The 15,953-nt window shown below is 45.1% G+C and overlaps 1 protein-coding gene across 1 annotated transcript in view; it reads left to right on the forward strand.

Moving 5' to 3' along the window:
* Window positions 1-14,964, forward strand: part of LOC140406618 (E3 ubiquitin-protein ligase MARCHF3-like) — a 43,353-nt gene extending 28,389 nt beyond the window's left edge. The window contains exons 3-4 of the mRNA XM_072494620.1: window positions 7,082-7,291; window positions 12,471-14,964. Coding sequence (XP_072350721.1) covers window positions 7,082-7,291; window positions 12,471-12,629 — 369 coding nt within the window. The 3' untranslated portion in view covers window positions 12,630-14,964. The remainder of the gene's footprint in view (window positions 1-7,081; window positions 7,292-12,470) is intronic.
* The last annotated feature ends 989 nt before the right edge of the window (window positions 14,965-15,953 follow it).

The raw sequence follows: 15,953 nt of genomic DNA on the forward strand, positions 1-15,953 counted from the left end.
CCCCCTTAGGACGAACTTAATCCGCTCTAGCTTTATAAACCCTGCCATGTCATTTATCCAGGTCTCCACCGCCGGGGGCTTGGCTTCTTTCCACATTAGCAATATCCTACGCCGGGCTACTAGGGACGCAAAGGCCAAAACATCGGCCTCTCTCACCTCCTGCACTCCCGGCTCTTGTGCAACCCCGAATATAGCCAACCCCCAGCTTGGTTCGACCCGGACCCCTACTACTTTTGAAAGCACCTTTGTCACCCCCATCCAAAACCCCTGTAGTGCCGGGCATGACCAAAACATATGGGTATGATTCGCTGGGCTTCTCGAGCACCTCGCACACCTATCCTCCACCCAAAAAAACTTACTGAGCCGTGCTCCAGTCATATGCGCCCTGTGTAATACCTTAAACTGAATCAGGCTTAGCCTGGCACACGAGGACGACGAGTTTACCCTGCTTAGGGCATCTGCCCACAGCCCCCCCTCGATCTCCTCCCCCAGCTCTTCTTCCCATTTCCCTTTTAGTTCATCTACCATAGTCTCCCCTTCGTCCCTCATTTCCCTATATATATCTGACGCCTTACCATCCCCCACCCATGTCTTTGAGATCACTCTGTCCTGCACCTCTTGTGTCGGGCGCTGCGGGAATTCCCTCACCTGTTGCCTCGCAAAAGCCCTCAGTTGCATATACCTGAATGCATTCCCTTGGGGCAACCCATATTTCTCGGTCAGCGCTCCCAGACTCGCGAACTTCCCATCTACAAACAGATCTTTCAATTGTGTTATTCCTGCTCTTTGCCACATTCCATATCCCCCATCCATTCCCCCCCGGGGCAAACCTATGGTTGTTTCTTATCGGGGACCCCCCCCCAAGGCTCCAGTCTTTCCCCTATGCCGTCTCCACTGTCCCCAAATCTTCAGTGTAGCCACCACCACCGGGCTTGTGGTGTAGTTCCTCGGTGAGAACGGCAATGGGGCTGTCACCATAGCCTGTAGGCTAGTCCCCCTACAGGACGCCCTCTCTAATCTCTTCCACGCCGCTCCCTCCTCCTCTCCCATCCACTTACTCACCATTGAAATATTAGCGACCCAATAATACTCACTTAGGCTCGGTAGTGCCAGCCCCCCCCTATCCCTGCTACGCTGTAAGAATCCCTTCCTCACTCTCGGGGTCTTCCCGGCCCACACAAAACCCATGATGCTCTTTTCGATCCTTTTTTAAAAAGCCTTCGTGATCACCACCGGGAGGCACTGAAACACAAAGAGGAATCTCGGGAGGACCACCATCTTAACCGCCTGCACCCTCCCTGCCAGTGACAGGGATACCATATCCCATCTCTTGAAATCCTCCTCCATTTGTTCCACCAACCGCGTTAAATTTAACCTATGCAATGTGCCCCAATTCTTGGCTATCTGGATCCCCAGGTAACGAAAGTCGCTTGTTACCTTCCTCAACAGTAGGTCCTCTATTTCTCTACTCTGCTCCCCTGGATGCACCACAAACAACTCACTTTACCCCATGTTCAATTTATACCCTGAAAAATCCCCAAACTCCCCAAGTATCCGCATTATTTCTGGCATCCCCTCCGCCGGGTCTGCCACATATAGTAACAAATCGTCTGCATACAAAGATACCCGGTGTTGTTCTCCTCCTCTAAGTACTCCCCTCCACTTCTTGGAACCCCTCAACGCTATCGCCAGGGGCTCAATTGCCAGTGCAAACAATAATGGGGACAGACGGCATCCCTGCCTTGTCCCTCTATGGAGCCGAAAATATGCAGATCCCCGTCCATTCGTGACCACGCTCGCCACCGGGGCCCTATACAACAGCTGCACCCATCTAACATGCCCCTCTCCAAAACCAAATCTCCTCAACACCTCCCACAAATAATCCCACTCCACTCTATCAAATGCTTTCTCGGCATCCATCGCCACTACTATCTCCATTTCCCCCTCTGGTGGGGGCATCATCATTACCCCTAACAGCCTCCGTATATTCGTGTTCAGCTGTCTCCCCTTCACAAACCCAGTTTGGTCCTCGTGGACCACCCCCGGGACACATTCCTCTATTCTCATTGCCATTACCTTGGCCAGGATCTTGGCATCTACATTTAGGAGGGAAATAGGTCTATAGGACCTGCATTGTAGCGGGTCCTTTTCCTTCTTTAAGAGAAGCGATATCGTTGCTTCAGACATAGTCGGGGGCTGTTGTCCCCTTTCCTTTGCCTCATTAAAGGTCCTCGTCAATACCGGGGCGAGCAAGTCCACATACTTTCTGTAGAATTCGACTGGGAATCCATCCGGTCCCGGGGCCTTTCCCGCCTGCATGCTCCTAATTCCTTTCACCACTTCTTCTACCTCAATCTGTGCTCCCAGTCCCACCCTTTCCTGCTCTTCCATCTTGGGAAATTCCAGCCGATCCAAAAAGCCCATCATTCTCTCCCTCCCATCCGGGGGTTGAGCTTCATATAATTTTTTATAAAATGTCTTGAACACTCCATTCACTCTCTCCGCTCCCCGCTCCATCTCTCCTTCCTCATCCCTCACTCCCCCTATTTCCCTTGCTGCTCCCCTTTTCCTCAATTGGTGTGCCAGCAACCTGCTCGCCTTCTCCCCATATTCGTATTGTACACCCTGTGCCTTCCTCCATTGTGCCTCTGCAGTGCCCGTAGTCAGCAAGTCAAATTCTACATGTAGCCTTTGCCTTTCCCTGTACAGTCCCTCCTCCGGTGCTTCCGTATATTGTCTGTCCACCCTCAAAAGTTCTTGCAGCAACCGCTCCCGTTCCTTACTCTCCTGCTTCCCTTTATGTACCCTTATTGATATCAGCTCCCCTCTAACCACCGCCTTCAGCGCCTCCCAGACCACTCCCACCTGGACCTCCCCATTATCATTGAGTTCCAAGTACTTTTCAATGCACCCCCTCACCCTTAGACACACCCCCTCATTTGCCATTAGTCCCATGTCCATTCTCCAGGGTGGGCGCCCTCCTGTTTCCTCCCCTATCTCCAAGTCTACCCAGTGTGGAGCGTGATCCGAAATGGCTATAGCCGTATACTCCGTTCCCCTCACCTTCGGGATCAACGCCCTTCCCAGCACAAAAAAGTCTATTCGCGAGTAGACTTTATGGACATAGGAGAAAAACGAGAACTCCTTACTCCTAGGTCTGCTAAATCTCCGGGTCTACACCTCCCATCTGCTCCATAAAATCTTTAAGTACCTTGGCTGCTGCCGGCCTCCTTCCAGTCCTGGACTTCGACCTATCCAGCCCTGGTTCCAACACCGTATTAAAATCTCCCCCCATTATCAGCTTTCCCATCTCTAGGTCCGGAATGCGTCCTAGCATCCGCCTCACAAAATTGGCATCATCCCAGTTCGGGGCATATACGTTTACCAAAACCACCGTCTCCCCCTGTAGTTTGCCACTCACCATCACGTATCTGCCCTCGTTATCCGCCACTGTAGTCTTTGCCTCGAACATTACCCGCTTCCCCACTAATATAGCCACCCCCCTGTTTTTCGCATCTAGCCCCGAATGGAACACCTGCCCCACCCATCCTTTGCGTAGCCTAACCTGGTCTATCAGTTTCAGGTGCGTTTCCTGTAACATAACCACATCTGCCTTAAGTTTCTTAAGGTGTGCGAGTACCCGTGCCCTCTTTATCGGCCCATTCAGCCCTCTTACGTTCCACGTGATCAGCCGGGTTGGGGGGCTTCCTACCCCCCCCTTGTCGATTAGCCATCCCCTTTTTCCAGCTCCTCACCCGGTTCCCACGCAGCTGTATCTCCCCCAGGCGATGCCCCCCCCCGCCCACCCCCTCCCATACCAGCTCCCCCCTCTCCTCAGCAGCAGCAACCCAGTAATTCCCCCCTCCCACCCCCCCCTGCTAGATCCCCCGCTAGCGTAATTACTCCCCCCATGTTGCTCCCAGAAGTCAGCAAACTCTGGCCGACCTCGGCTTCCCCCCGTGACCTCGGCTCGCACCGTGTGACGCCCCCTCCTTCCTGCTTCTCTATTCCCGCCATGATTATCATAGCGCGGGAACCAAGCCCGCGCTTCTCCCTTGGCCCCGCCCCCAATGGCCAACGCCCCATCTCCTCCACCTCCCCTCCTGCCCCCATCACCACCTGTGGAAGAGAGAAAAGTTACCACATCGCAGGATTAGTACATAAAACTCCTCTTTTCCCCCCTTTTTAACCCCCCTCTTCGCCCCCCACATTCGCCCCACCACTTTGTTCAAACGTTCTTTTTAATAACCCGCTCATTCCAGTTTTTCTTCCACAAGAAAAGTCCACGCTTCATCCGCCGTCTCAAAGTAGTGGTGCCTTCCTCGATATGTGACCCACAGTCTTGCCGGATGCAGCATTCCAAATTTTATCATCTTTTTATGAAGCACCGCCTTGGCCCGATTAAAGCTCGCCCTCCTTTTCGCCACCTCCGCACTCCAGTCTTGATAAACGCGGATCACCGTGTTCTCCCATTTACTGCTCCGAGTTTTCTTTGCCCATCTAAGGACCATTTCTCTATCCTTAAAACGGAGGAATCTCACCACTATGGCTCTGGGAATTTCTCCTGCTCTCGGTCCTCGCGCCATCACTCGGTATGCTCCCTCCACCTCCAATGGACCCGCCGGGGCCTCCGCTCCCATTAACGAGTGCAGCATCGTGCTCACATATGCCCCGACGTCCGCTCCCTCCACACCTTCAGGAAGACCAAGAATCCTCAGGTTGTTCCTCCTTGCATTGTTCTCCAGTGCCTCCAACCTTTCCACACATCGTTTCTGATGTGCCTCATGCATCTCCGTCTTCACCACCAGGCCCTGTATGTCGTCCTCATTCTCGGCTGCCTTTGCCTTCATGACCCGAAGCTCCCGCTCCTGGGTCTTTTGTTCCTCCTTTAGCCCTTCGATCGCCTGTAGTATCGGGGCCAACAGCTCTTTCTTCATTTCCTTTTTGAGCTCTTCCACACAGCATTTCAAGAACTCTTGTTGTTCACGGCCCCATGTTAAACTGCCACCTTCCGACGCCACCTTGGTTTTTGCTTGCCTTCCTTGCCGCTGTTCTAAAGGATCCACTGCAATCCGGCCACTTTCTCCTCCTTTTTTCATCCGTATCCAGGGGGGATTCCCTTCTGGTTTACCGCACAGTGTTTTTAGCCGTCAAAATTGCTCCCATCAAGAGCCCAAAAGTCCGTTTCACCGGGAGCTGCCGAAACGTGCGACTCAGCTGGTCATCGCCGCACCCGGAAGTCCAGTTTCTCGTTTTTAATGAATGTCCATGCTTCTTCCGCCGTTTCGAAGTAGTAATGCCTCTCCTGGTGCGTGACCCACAGTCGCGCCGGCTGCAACATCCCGAACTTATCTTTCTTCTTATGCAGCACCTCCTTGGCTCGATTGAAGCTCGCCCTCCTTCTCGCCACCTCCGCACTCCAATCCTGATACACTCGTACCACCGCATTCTCCCATCTACTACTCCATACCTTCTTGGCCCATCTCAGAACCGCCTCTCTATCATTGAAGCGGTGAAATCGCACGATCATCGCCCTAGGTGGTTCTCCTGCCTTTGGTTTCCTCGCAGGGACCCGATGGGCCCCTTCCACTTCCAAGGGGCCCGAGGGGGCCTCAGCTCCCATTAACGAGCGTAGCATCGTACTCGCGTAAGCCCCGCCGTCAGCTCCTTCCACTCCCTCGGGGAGACCCAGGATCTGGAGGTTCTTTCTCCGTGATCTGTTTTCTAGGACTTCAATCCTTTCGATGCACTTCTTATGGAGCGCCTCGTGCGTCTGCATTTTGACCGCCAGGCCCAGGATCTCGTCCTCGTTGTCAGTCACCTTCTGCTCCACCACACGGAGCTCTATCTCCTGGGTCTTTTGTGTCTCCTTAAGCCCCTCAATTGCTTGTAGCATCGGGGCCAGCACCTCCTTTTTTTTAGCAGCTCCACACACTGTCTTAAAAATTCATCCTGGTCCGGTCCCCATGTCGCCTGGGCTCCCTCCGCCGCCATCTTGCTCCTTTCTTCCTTCTGCCACTGCCCTCAAGGATTCTTCGAGAACTGGCTGCCGCCGCCGATATTTTTCTTTTTCGCTGTGGGGGACTCCTTGTTGTCTCACCCCACACTGGGTTTTGTCCCGAAAAAATTCCCTGTTGGGGCTCTTAAAAGAGCCCGAAGGTCCGTTCGAGCTGGAGCCGCCGAAACGTGCAGCTTAGCTGGTCATCGCCGCAACCGGAAGTCAAAAGCCCACAAATAATAATTGCCCATGTCATATAACAGATATGACCAGTTCGGTTTTAGCCAAATGAGGAAGAGGGGTCAGTGGTGTTTCTGAAACCACAATGCCTAGGTACATAAACTTCTTCAGTTTAAGTTCAGAAGTAGCATTCTCGCTTCTAAACATGTGACCTTCTGACTCCTTGTTTTAGACTTGAGTACATAACCTAGGCTGACATTTCAGTGAGGTTCTGAGGGAGTGCTGCACCTTGAAGTAATGGTTGTTGGATGTGATAAGATGAGATTATGTTTGGCCCTTCAGGTGAATGGAAAAGATCCTTTGGCACTTTTTGAAGAAGAGCTCAGGAGTCTGCCTGATCTTTCTTTAGTTATGAAGCACTTTGAGAAAGATTAAATAAATAGATGCATGTTATTCCTCTTTATGGCATTCCCAATGATTAAAAAATTTTGCCAGAGGTGTTTTGCTTAGAAACTTGGTAGCTGTGACCATCGGTATGACATTGCAGTATTCTGGAGGTTTTTTTAGTGCCTACTCAGGAAAACATTCTCGTTTACCTAGCATTCTTGCTGCTTAGACTATATTTGTATCCTGAAATAACTACTGTAAAATCCTATGCAAATTCAATGCATCATATTCAAACGGTTAAAAGCAAGTGTGAAATTGAGTTCAAAACTTGGATGTCTTTATGTAGAATGGGATTGAGATTAGGAACCCACAAATAAAAATTGAGGGATTCTGAAAAGGAAACTTGACTTTGAATGACTTTGAACATATCTTTTTTTAAGAGAACGCAAACAACTGTTTAACTGGAATAAATCAAAAATGTTTTGAACCTTTGTTTCCCTTTCTCACCCCACCCAGTGGTTAAGAAATCCAGGCCCACGACACGAGAAACGGACTTTGTTTGGAGATATTGTGTGCTTCCTGTTTATAACCCCTCTGGCCACAGTCTCTGGCTGGTTGTGTTTGCGAGGTGCAGTGGACCATCTACATTTCAGCAGCCGACTTGAAGCAGTTGGACTCATTGCATTAACTGTTGCACTCTTCACTATTTATCTATTTTGGACTCTAGTAAGTGTGCATTATAATTTTCTTGTAAAAGCCATTTGCCACAAATCTTTGTATTATAGTTGGAACATAATGATAGATCTAACAATTTTATATTCATCAGTAAGTATGCTGAAATAAACAGCAATGAAGCAACTGTGTTCTGCTTTGTTGAAAGATTTTCCATGAGTCAGTATATGTGCCCATCTCCTTCAGCACTTAATTGTTGCAGTGACAAGAGTTTCCAATGAACCCTTTTATGGGCAGTAACAACTTTTAAAAATCATTGCTCTAACAAAGCTGTCCTCTACTTAACAACTATAATCCTCATGTGTCTCTATGAAGACTACTCATAAAATGAGAAGCATTGCACCCCTTTCTGTGCTACGTTCTATTCACTGAAAAGGAGAATTTTGAGACAATTGGGGCACGACTCTCTGGAAAAATTTCTAAGTTCATTTGTGACGGGTTTGTCAGGGAGTTTCGCCAGCGAGTTCCCCACTGCTATTCAATGACACTTAGTCATTTTTTGGGGCCCTGGGGAGATTCTCACTGGCTTAACCCACACATCGAATTTTCTTTTAGCTCTGGGGAGCTGATTGGGCTGCCATTTTGAAAGGCTGCCCCGATCTCTAAGTGAGCTTGTGGGTCCCCCACCCATGGGCAATGTCACCCCCCACAAACATGGGCACTACCCACACCCTCTAAGTGAGGACATCCCCACTATGGGTCCCGCAAAGACCCTTACAGCACCCGCTCCCTTCCAGGACCCCCACCCGTCACCACCTCAACCTCATAGAGGCCCCTAACCTGTCCTGCACATTCTACTCTTCAAACCTCCCCTCCACCTTCCTTTCATGGACATCGCCCCCATCGGGCCCTGACCCTCGGCTATGCCACCCTGGCACATGGACACCCTTGCACTGGCACCCAAAGAGTGCTCCTGCTGATTTGACAATGCCATTTGGGCACCTTGGTAGTGCCAGGGTGGCAGTACTAAGGTACCCACATTCCAGGGGGAGCGCTAGAGGGCAATCCTGCACTGACCCTGACTACCGAGGGGTCTCCGATGGCTGGGTAGACCCTCTGGGTGTCATCCACCTGATCCACGTATGTGTGCACCAGTACTGAACCGCGCCCAGCTGAGGCCTCGCTGGTGAGGCCAGTGGATTCCGCGATGCCGGTGGATAACGGGTCAGTTCACCGAAGCTGGTTTTCAAGCCGACTTCGGCGTGCAACATTTGGTCCCGCCACTTGTGAGCGGGATTCTGACTTGAGTGGATCCCATGAGGCGCGTAAACGTCCAGGAAGTCCATGAGGGGGCTCTCCTGGGATTCACCGGCTGCACCGCGCTCGAGTCAGAGCGCAACGCGGCCAGTGGATCGAGCCCTTCAATATCTGTTCAAAATCAAGCTCAATCAGCAAACAAAACCTTGATTCAAAAGATGGAAGAAATTGATGGCAGGAGATACTTTGAAGTGCATTGTCCACCATTTCTGATTTGTCACTATTTGGTTTTAAAATTCTCATGTTCAAACCCTTTCATGGCTTGAGCACACCCAACTGCTCACCCTTTTGCTCTGTAACCTCCTCCAGCCCTGCAACCCGCCAAGAACGTTCAATTTCTTCGACTCTGACCTTTTATACATCCCCTTTACCCTACCACTGAAAACTGTGTTTACCTCCTTTTGGGAAGAATTTCTACCCTGAACTTGTCAGTTTCCTCCTTAAAATGTAACTTTTAAAATCTACCTCTTTAAACAAGCTTTTAGGAAACTATCACAATATTCCATCCAAAGTTGTTTCCAATTTTTGTCAGATTATGGGTCATTGAAGCACCTTGGAATGTTTCCCTACTTAAAAGGCACTGAATAGATGCAAGTCTTTTGCTGTATCTGTATTTCTAGGTCCTTCAAGCCTTCTGCAACCTTCACTTCCTCTTTTATAATTCACTACCCCTGCATAGGAAATTCTGTTTCCAACCCACTTAACTGGAAACTGTTGGGATGTGTAGAGTTTTTGTCCTCTCACTTGTGATATGAACACTGATAAAATTGAAAACCACTGAGACTTTCCCCAGAGTATTCGGGTATAGCAATTCCAGCCATTTTTCCTGCCATTTTTCTCTCTCCTGAACCACTCCACACGCCCCTAATAGCAGCTATATTGAAGCTATCATTTGATTTGAAATACCAATAGCAGCATTCTAGGTGTAAATTGTGACAGTGATGTAATATTCTCATCTTTACTGGATTAAGCGATGCATTTGATAATTTCTCCAGTGCACTCGCATGTGGTATTCGATGTGTGAAATGCAATGAATTAGCAAAATGCAAGTCTATGGAGATGTGAAGGGGGACAGATTTCTGTTTTCAAGCACCAGATATTGGTGCAAAAAAGCAATATGCTGACAGAAACAAAATTTCAAGACCGAAAATGTTGGAAACACACAGTAGCTCAGGCAGCATCTGAGAATAGAGAATGATAGAGTTCATGTTTCAAATTTATGACCTATTGTCAGGGCTAATCGGGATTGATTGCTGTCATGTGAGAGTACCTTTAAGAAATGGATGTTTAAGCAATGTACCTTTAAGAAATGGTGCTGATCATATTACTGAAGTGATGTCAGAGGGTGGGGGGGAGCTGAGCTCACTTCTGCTTTTTGAGTTTCAGTTTGAGAACACAGCTGGGAGTGTCTGTTTGTTTTGCTGTGAGCTGCAGGATGAAACCGAGTTGGTCTGTTGATTTCTGCAATCCAAAGACTATTAATATATTGAATGTAACCTAATGTGCTCCTATTTTTTGAAGGTTTGAAGTCTTTTGGATGTTTAAAGGAACAGTTTGAAGGATTATTTAATGTTGTAGTCTTTTGGGGTTATCTTTGAAGTAATGAGTGTTAAGATATTCAATGTTTGTTTTAAAAGGGTTAACTTGAGTTCATAGAATAAACATTGTTTTGTTTTAAAAACCACTTGTCCATTGCTGCTGTATCACACCTGAAGAGTACGCCATGTGCTTCCCACACCATAATCTATTAAAAGTTGTGGGTTGAACTCCATGAAACACTTTGGGGTTCTGTAAACCCGGACCCATAACAATTACCATTAAAAAATATAGCTGTTTCACCTGGCGAGGTGAAAAGTCAGACATTGCAGTGATAAGGTCCCTCATGGCAGGCTGGTGCAAAAGATTAAATCACATAGGGTCAGGGGTGAACTAGCTGGATGGGTCCAGAACTGGCTTGGCCATAGAAGACAGTAGCAGTGGAAGGGTGTTTTTCCGAATGGAGGCCTGTAACTCGTGGTGTTCCGCAGGGATCAGTATTGGGACCTCAGCTCTTTCCAATATATATATATATATATATATATATATATTATATATATATATAAATATAAATGACTTGGAAGAAAACGTAGGGTGTCTAATCAGCAAGTTTGCAAATGACACTAAGATTGCAGGAGTTGTGGATAGTGATGAAGATTGTCAGAGAATACAACAGGATATAGATATGCTGCAAAATTGGGCAGCGATTATGGCAGATGGAATTTAACCCGGACAAATGCAAAGTGATACATTTTGGTAGATCAGGTGGGATCTATAAAATAAATGGTAGAACCATCAGGAGCAGAGACACAGAGATCTGCGCGTGGAGGTCCACCGATCCTTAAGAGTGGCAGGTTAGGTGGAAATGGTGGCAAAGAAAGCATATGGCATTCTTGCCTTCATAGGATGGGGTATCGAGTATAAAAGCTCAAACTTATGTTACAGTTATATAGAACATTGGTTAGGCCACATTTGGAATATTGTGTCCAAATCTGGTCACCGCACTATCAGAAGGACGTGGAGGCTTTGGACAGAGTACAGAAAAGGTTTACCAGGATGTTGCCTGGTATGGAGGGTATTAGCTATCAGGGGAGATTGAATAAACTGGGATTGTTCTCCCGAGAGATACAGACGCTGAGGGACAACCTGATAGAAGTTTATAAAATTATTAGGGGTACAGATAGGATGAACAGTTTGGAGGCTTTTTCCCAGGGTGGAAATGATAATTACAAGGGGGCACAAGTTCAAGGTGAGGGGGGATAGGTTCAGTGCTGATGTGTGGGACAAGTTTTCTTACACAGAGGGTGGTGGTGGCCTGGAATGCATTGCCAAGTGTGGTAGTTGAGGCAGATACGTTAGTGACCTTTAAGACTTATCTGGATAGGCACATGAACAGACAGGGTATAGAAGGATACAGACTGTTGGTCTAGATTGGACACGTGATCTGCTCAGACTTGGAGGGCTGAAAGGCCTGTTCCTGTGCTGTATTGTTCTTTGTTCTTAGTTCTTGTCCCCAAATTCTGAACACGCTGGCAGTGTTGTCAGAGTTTACTTGGGCTTGTCTCAGAAACTTGCCTCGAGGTGCCAGAGTTTTTGGGGCATTAAAAATATCCCATAGCCATGACCAGAGATAGAATCATAGAATTTACAGTGCAGAAGGAGGCCATTCGGCCCATCAGGTCTGAGTCTGCACCGGCCCTTGGAAAGAGCACCCTACCTAAACCCATACCTCCACCATATCCCTGTAACCCAGTAATCCCACCTAAGCTTTTTGGACAGTAAGGGCAATTTAGCATAACCTGCACATCTTTGGACTGTGGGAGGAAACTGGAGCACTGGGAGGAAACCCACGCACACAAGGGGAGAACATGCAGACTCTGCACAGACAATGACCCAAGCCAGGAATCGAACCTGGGACCCTGGGGCTGTGAAACAACTGTGCTAACCACTGTGCTACCATGTCACCCCAAGATAAAATGCACCCTAAAGTGGGAAGAAAATGCAAGCAGTGATTTTTTTTTTTTTTAAATGAGGGAAGCACTCTCAAAATGTGATCATTTTAATTCAATATCCTTCCTCCTGTTTTAGTTTTCAATCATAATTTAGTTGAAGTATCTCCTCAGTTTCAGTCTAGTCATAAACTGATGAACATTTTTTGCTATTTCTTGAAAATGCTGTATTGTATGTTAAGTAAGCTGATGGCATTTAGTGGCAATAAGTTGGTTCATAGTAACCATTTCCTTAACAAGACTAGGAATGAATATTTTAATTTTGTCTAACACTTTCTGGGCTAGGAGATTGCGGTTTAGCTTTTTTGCTATTTGTGTCATGGGGATACGAGGGAAATTTATTCATGCTGAATTTATTTTAAACCCACCAGGTTTCATTCCGTTATCACTGTCGATTATACAATGAGTGGCGTCGAACCAATCAAAGAGTAATAGTGCTTATCCCAAAGCCACCGGGTGCATCATCTTCTCAACAATCACTTCTTGGTCTGCATCCAATGAAAAGGAACTCAAAAGAGACAATTGTATGACTTCTGTCACTCTCATAGGATTCTGAGTTGGAAATTCTATGAGCTCTAGCCAAAGCCAAATAATTTAGTATGTCATCTTTCTTCACAAGTTATCCTGCTTTCCTCACAAATTAGCCTAGTTTCGCAATGCAACGACGTAATGGGCCTTGGATGGTTTGATTATTTTGTCAGTTTTTCATAAAGTTATGTAACTTTTATTACTACAATTGGGGTTACAATATAGCCCTTTATAAACATTGCTGATAATGTTACTTTGTATTTAGTTTCATTTTAACGTCAGATAATTTCTTTATGCATTTGTGTTTTTTCCCCTAATTGGCTAATGTACGTGATGGTAATGATATATATTTTGTGTAATATTCTCGAAAATGGGGATGATGGATCACTTTTCATTTTCTGCTCCTGTTTCATCAGATTCAGAGAATTGTCGAGTTTCCAGAGCTTAGAATGTTTCTAACTGTAATTGGTTATCACCTAATTTGTCATGGGGAGGGATGCAATTTTAATATCAACTTCTGTGAAAATACTTGTTGACTTATTATCCTAAAGTTTAACTTTTTCACAACATTATGCAAGTGGAATGATTTTATGGCGTGTTGATCATGATACCACTATGCAGTAGATAGTCACTTTGAAATACTTATAACCATTCCATCGGAAAGAAATATGGGACAGGTTTCCCAATTTTTAAGACTCCTTAATATTTTAATTACACTGATAATTCTAAGCAGTTATGACTGAGTTATGCATCATTAGGCCTGACTACAGTGTTGCTTTGGATGTAATATGCTTGTATTTTTTTTAAAAAGGCAGTATGAATTTATTTTGTATTGGAAATATTTCTTTAAATCAATAGCATGGTGCCGTAGTCCCAAATATGCCTTGGTGCATAATTGCAGCATGGTAGCACAGTGGTTAGCAATGTCGCTTCACAACGCCAGGGTCCCAGGTTCGATTTCCGGCTTGGGTCACTGTCTGTGCGGAGTCTGCACATTCTCCCCGTGTCTGTGTGGGTTTCCTCTAGGTGCTCCGGTTTCCTCCCAGAAGTCCCGAAAGACGTGCTGTTAGGTAATTTGGACATTCTGAATTCTCCCATTGTGTACCTGAACAGGTGCCGGAATGTGGCGACTAGGGGCTTTTCACAGTAACTTCATTGCCGTGTTAATGTAAGCCTACTTGTGACAATAAAGATTATTATTATATTGTTTGCAAAATTGCTGATTAGCATATCTGAAAAGAGTTAATTCATCATAATAATGATGTTGAAATATTAAAACCTAATGGAACATTCTACCAGCAGTAATTAAACCTGAATGTATTGTGATTCGCACGCAGTACTACAGACTTTGTTTATGTTATTAAGTCAAATGTATAATGCATATCCAAATCAAATATATAATGCCATATCCAAGTCAAATGTATAATGCCTTATCAATGTATTGCTAACATAGTAATCAAAAGATATTCACTTATTTTTGTTTTACCAGATCTATATCGTTTCAGAATGGTAACTAAGTTAGCTCCAATTCAGTGCCATGAATTTTCTCAACTGCAGACAAAATTTCCAATTTTTTTTTCTTCTTTCACATTCTTTGACATTTTTTCAGGTTGTTTTAATTTCCAGAATTGTGTGACTTCCAATACTCGGATGTTTCTCTACTCTAAAATAACATAGGGTGAAACAAATATTCCTGTTCAAACATTCAGGGCAGGCAATTTTTTGAAGAATGCATTGATTTTTTTAAAATTAGAAATTCCATTTAGAAATGTCTGAATATGACACAATCGTAACTGACCTGAAAATTTGGCATGTTGACTACATGTAAGTATGCAAAACATTAGGGATAATGGCAATAGAGGGAACAAGATATTGTGCCCTTCTAAAGTTAAGTGTTGATTCACCTTAACACTCTAAATTTCTACCTCTTGGAAAGTATGTATAAAGAGAGATGCCATCCACATTGTGTGCCATTTTATTAACTCCTATATAAATTACATGTATCTTGTGTAAGTAATGTGATTTTGTTTTTTTACCTTCAATGTGTATATTAAACAAATTGCTTTTCTTTTAAAATACTAAGATGGAGGATTCGAGGGAAGGGTAATAATTGGATTTGCCAATGTATTCCACAAATGTGGATCAAGTCGGTGGTCATGGCTTTATTAGTCATGCATTGCCATAACTTCTCATGTGAATGAATTTGCTTATCAGTAAAATTTAGTTTTATGTATTTTCTTCTCCGTGTTGTTCACTTTTGCAACTGTAATAATTTATTTACAATTTTTGTATTAACCAGGAACAATAGTAATGGAAATAAAATTTGAAATACATAAATGATATCCTGCATTAATTATATATTATTGATCCTTATTTTAGTTAGTGAAAGACGTTAGTTCCCCTTTTCAGTAATCTTGTGCAAATATTAAAAACATGGGCTTATCATGCAATTGCTAGAATCATAGAATGAAACAATAAAAAAGAAGATCGTTCAGCCCATTTTCTGTGGTAGTTCTTTGGAACTATTAGTCCCACATTCCTGCTGTTTCCCCGTAACCTTTAATTTGTTTTATTCCTTCAAGTATTTATCAGATCCCTTCTGAAAGTAAGTATTGAATTTGCTTCCAACACCCTTTTAGGCAAATCAACTCCTTACATATTTATTTTTCCTTATCACCATTGGTATCTTTGGTTCCTCTCCCTTCTGCCACTGGGAACCTTTTTCCTTTCAAGCTCCCATTAAACTTTTTGAACTAAATTTTAAACACATCTAACAGATCTTCTCTTCTCCATCTTCTCTGCTCTTAAGGAACACAACTCCAGCATCTCCACAAAACTGAAGTCTTTCAAGCTGGTATTATTCTAGTTGTGCATGAACTCTTCCATCCATTCTAACGTATGGTATCTAGAATTTAACACCGTGCTTCAAGCAGAGGCCTAATGAGTGTTTTTAGAAAGCTATCGCATAACTTCCTTGTTATTGTGCTCTTTTTTAAATAAATCCAAGGTTAACATCGTCCTCAACTTGTCATGTTGCCATTAAATATCTGTGTTAACATGCCCACAGGTCTTTCTGTTCCTGCAACCCCTTTTAAATTGTACAATTGATTTGCATTGCCTCTTATTCTTCCTACCTAAACATATCACTTCTTACTTCGGTGTTATATTTCATCTGCTATGTGTATAACCATTTCACTAGTCTGTCTATATCCTCCCAATGTCAGTTACTGTCTTTCTCACTATTCATTACTTTTGAGTTTCAAGAATTTCAAACTTTGCCCAATCTCAAGTAAACAGAGCATAATTCAAAGTACATTTAAAAATTC

This window comes from Scyliorhinus torazame, unplaced genomic scaffold (assembly GCF_047496885.1).
Source record: "Scyliorhinus torazame isolate Kashiwa2021f unplaced genomic scaffold, sScyTor2.1 scaffold_718, whole genome shotgun sequence".
NCBI lineage: Eukaryota > Metazoa > Chordata > Chondrichthyes > Carcharhiniformes > Scyliorhinidae > Scyliorhinus > Scyliorhinus torazame.